At 37.8% G+C, this 3615-nt stretch overlaps 1 protein-coding gene across 1 annotated transcript; it reads right to left on the reverse strand.

Moving 5' to 3' along the window:
• Nucleotides 1-2870: 2870 nt before the first annotated feature.
• LOC131685084 (chymotrypsin-elastase inhibitor ixodidin-like) lies at nt 2871-3382 on the reverse strand. The gene is made up of 2 exons (XM_058968523.1): nt 3208-3382; nt 2871-3133 (listed from the first exon to the last, which is right to left on the reverse strand). The coding sequence occupies exons 1-2, from the start codon at nt 3284-3286 to the stop codon at nt 2919-2921; spliced, it is 294 nt and encodes a 97-aa protein (XP_058824506.1). The 5' UTR covers nt 3287-3382; the 3' UTR covers nt 2871-2918.
• Between the last annotated feature and the right edge of the window lie 233 nt (nt 3383-3615).

Genomic DNA, 3615 nt, shown 5'->3' on the forward strand with positions numbered 1-3615 from the left:
GTTTTTCTCCACAAATGTCATCAACACATTTACCGCACATACTGAAAATTTCTCCTAGTTGACAATCGGCTGGAAAGGTGGACAAACACAATATTATGATGTTCTCAATACACAAGATGCCACCATGGGATTACCTGGGCCATTAGCGATCCTAGTAGAAGTCAGATCGAGTATAGTCAGACAGACTGCCATCACTGGGAATAGTTTCATTTCGATGATAGCGGTTTGATCGGTATTGCCGAGAAGAATAACAGAATATAATAACCTCTAATGGCTGTAACCCGAGTGACAAGGCAAGACAAAGTACACATCACAAGTAGAAAATCGCTATATAACAGATTTTAGGAGCTGTTAAAACTCAATTTAAAGCAGCTTATCCAACTTAATACCTACCTCCCGAAGCCTGCTTTTAACTATACCAATTGGCCTCGTTGAAATCATTATAATCTCATATACAAAACATTACAGTAGAGATATTGTCAACAGGAACAATGGAACGATGGGTAAATGTGAAAATTCATTAGTTTCTTGCAGATTGTGATTTAAATTTCCAGCTCCAGGCTGATCGTCATAAATAACTATGTCACCAGAAATACTGCAGTGATCAATTCATTAATTTCTTTCGTGTGACGAATGATTTTTTTTTTTGGAGTCTCGCGCAAAATATTTCCTTCTCGAATAAGAGTACGGTTTTTTGCCTTTCTCATATAGAAAGGTTATGCAATCACTCTAAAAATCGTCAACCTAATCCCGGCCAAAATTTGTTTACCTTTAAAGGCTTAGGTAGGAGTATGCAATGAGGGGTAGCTACATCAAAATTAAAACTAGTTTAAAAAAATTTAACAGGTTGAAAATTTTCGGCTGGGTCTGGACCCCTCGGATCTTTCTCCTTGATCCGCCGCTGGTTTCAAGCGATGTTTCAGTGTCGACACATAGTATGTATGTGCAAATCGTACTGAATATGTAATATACATATATTTGCAATTTAAAGTTCAAATTATCTATACCACCAGTTTTAGTCGAAATAATACGCACACCCCCGTACATTCGAAGGGGTAAGTTTCTATTACTTCTGGGTAAGACTCTATTGTCTTTTTGGTAATAGAGCATGCTATTGCGCGTTGCTGTATTAAATTTTTATTACCACAGAGGTAATAAACGATGGAGAATTTTTGTAGCTGTACATGCCCAGAAAAATTATGAATTTTTGAAAACTCAATCGGCCCACCCCTGAGTCGATTCCTAGTCCCACCAGGAGTACTTGTTCCAAATTTGAAGCAAATCGGACAAGTCTAGCTACCGGACCAACGCGCCAGAAATTTGCATGGGATTTTTGGCCAATTTACATGGAGAAAACCCACTAATTCGCATTTTCGCCGCTAGGCGGCACTGTGTGCATCGTATTATCACTGTAAGTGAAAATAAGAAAGATAATTTAATTGCCTACAACTTTGTCGTAGACTGCCAGTGAATCCGACTTTGTTAAAAGAAGTTATTAAACTTTTAGCAAAGTGATGTCTGAGTCAGTTTTGCATAGGGCCTAGCAATGCATGGTTGTGTATCGGTACTCGATTCCCACCAACTATACATTTTTGTGAGATAATGGTTAGATTTAGCTGAATGGTATGTTCAGAAGAATTGTAGTACATAATACGAGTTATGTTTTGGTTTGAAAATTTTAGTTCCACCTGTTACCGCATAGAGGGCACCAACACTAACTTTTCATAGAAGTGAGATAGAGTATCGAGATGTTGGGAAGAATTATATAAAAATGCTTATTCTACAACTTTATGGAAGACACCTAATCTCTATCTCTTTCCGTTGAAAAGTTAGTGTTGGCGCCCTCTATACAGTAAAATGTGGAAATAAAATTTTCTAACCAAAGCATGACTCGTATTACTTACTATAAATCTTCTGAACATACTATTGACCTAAACCTAACCATTATCTCACAAAAATGTATAGTTGGTGAGAATCGAGTACCGATACACAACCATGCACTGCTAGGCCCCATGCAAAACTGACTCAGACATTACTTCGTTAAAAGTTTAATAACTTCTTTTAACAAAGTCGGATTAACTAGCAGTCTTCGACAAAGTTGTAGATAATTAAATGATGTTTCTTATTTTCACTTACAGTGATAATACGATGCATAGAGTGCCGCCTAGCGGCGAAAATGCGAGTTAGTGGTTTTTCTCCATGTAAATTGTCGAAAAATCCCATACAAACTTCTGGCACGTTGGTCCGGTAGCTAGACTTGTCCGATTTGCTTCAAATTTGAAACAAGTACTCCTGGTGGGACTAGAAATCGACTCAGGTATGGGCCGATAGGGGTTATTTTTTTCCTGTCACTCTAATGTATATGCATCACACAACTAAACAGTTTTCCAGTATGTGTCAACCTCGGTTCCGTTCGCATATGGAATAATTCGGTAGATTCCTATGATTGTATTAGTATTGAGTTAAACCAGTCGAAATTCTGACTGGTGTTAGTCGGAATCCTGCCTGGTTTCTACTGGGTAGGAATGCCATATTGGAATCTGTGTTTCGATAAAAAAAAATCTTTTTGCCATTTGGTATGACTAAAACAGAAAAAAATATCTGGAAATCTATATTAAATTTTCAAAAAATCTTCGACAAATCGCAATATTTCCGAAAATTTGTGGAAATCTGTGATATTTTCATCAAAATGCCAAGAATCTGTCATTTGTAAAAAAATCTGTGATGAAAAATTGTGAAAAAAATTTGTGATATTACTGATAAATCTGTGAATATTTGCTGGGGTCCCCTAAACTAATTTTGAAGAGATTTGTGATATGAAAGCGCTGCTCTAAACCACAAGATATTTTTTTAAATGCAATAAAACTTTTTTAAGCAAATTTTGCAGTTAACATCCATGAAATAGGATTGTATTCATTTCATTTGCTGGGTAGATATTGCCACTGGTCTCTGGTTGTAATACACCGGGATTCTTTCACGCACTTGTTCGACTTCTTATCACGGACGTATCCGAACCGACAAAAGCATCCGGGTACGCAGCCCTTATAGCACCTAACGACGGCACAATTCAACGTGCAGGTATTCTCACAGCATTTTCCACATTCGAGAAAATCCTCCAGCGCAGTGCACTCGGCTAAAATATGTAGGATGAATGATTATTAAAAGAAATCTTTAGAACAGTAGAGACTTGGTAAGGATTAGTAATACCTTCACTGGTGGCTGATCGTGCGGTCACCAGCTGATAGAAGGCGACTAACGCTAGTACCAACGACAATAACAACTTCATATCTGTTCGTATCAAGCTTGACTGGCGAAAGGCCCGCAAGTTACTACCGTATTTACTTCAGCGGAGATGGTGGAAACCTGTGTTGGAACACATGATTTTGAATGGAATTTGGGGGATCATTCAAAGTAGGTGATGGAAAGCGTTTATTAATCATTTGCAAATTACCGAATGTTTGGTGCCACAGCTGGTGTATTGAAGACTGATCTAATACATTCTGTGTTTCGGTGATTCATTTTCACTTGAATTTGTTCGAAAACAAGTTGTTTGCCCAGTTGGTTTGTGCACTGGGGGATTTTTCAGTCCATTTGGGGTTGCGCTGTTGATTTAGA

This window comes from Topomyia yanbarensis, chromosome 2, assembly GCF_030247195.1.
Source record: "Topomyia yanbarensis strain Yona2022 chromosome 2, ASM3024719v1, whole genome shotgun sequence".
Classification (NCBI taxonomy): Eukaryota; Metazoa; Arthropoda; class Insecta; order Diptera; family Culicidae; genus Topomyia; species Topomyia yanbarensis.

Bases quoted from the DNA above. Each gene is read 5' to 3' on its own strand.
- LOC131685084 (XM_058968523.1), bottom strand. From the start codon at position 3,286: ATGAAGTTGTTATTGTCGTTGGTACTAGCGTTAGTCGCCTTCTATCAG. The intron at 3,134-3,207 runs GTATTACTAATC...TACATATTTTAG, and splicing joins ACGATCAGCCACCAGTGAAG to CCGAGTGCACTGCGCTGGAG.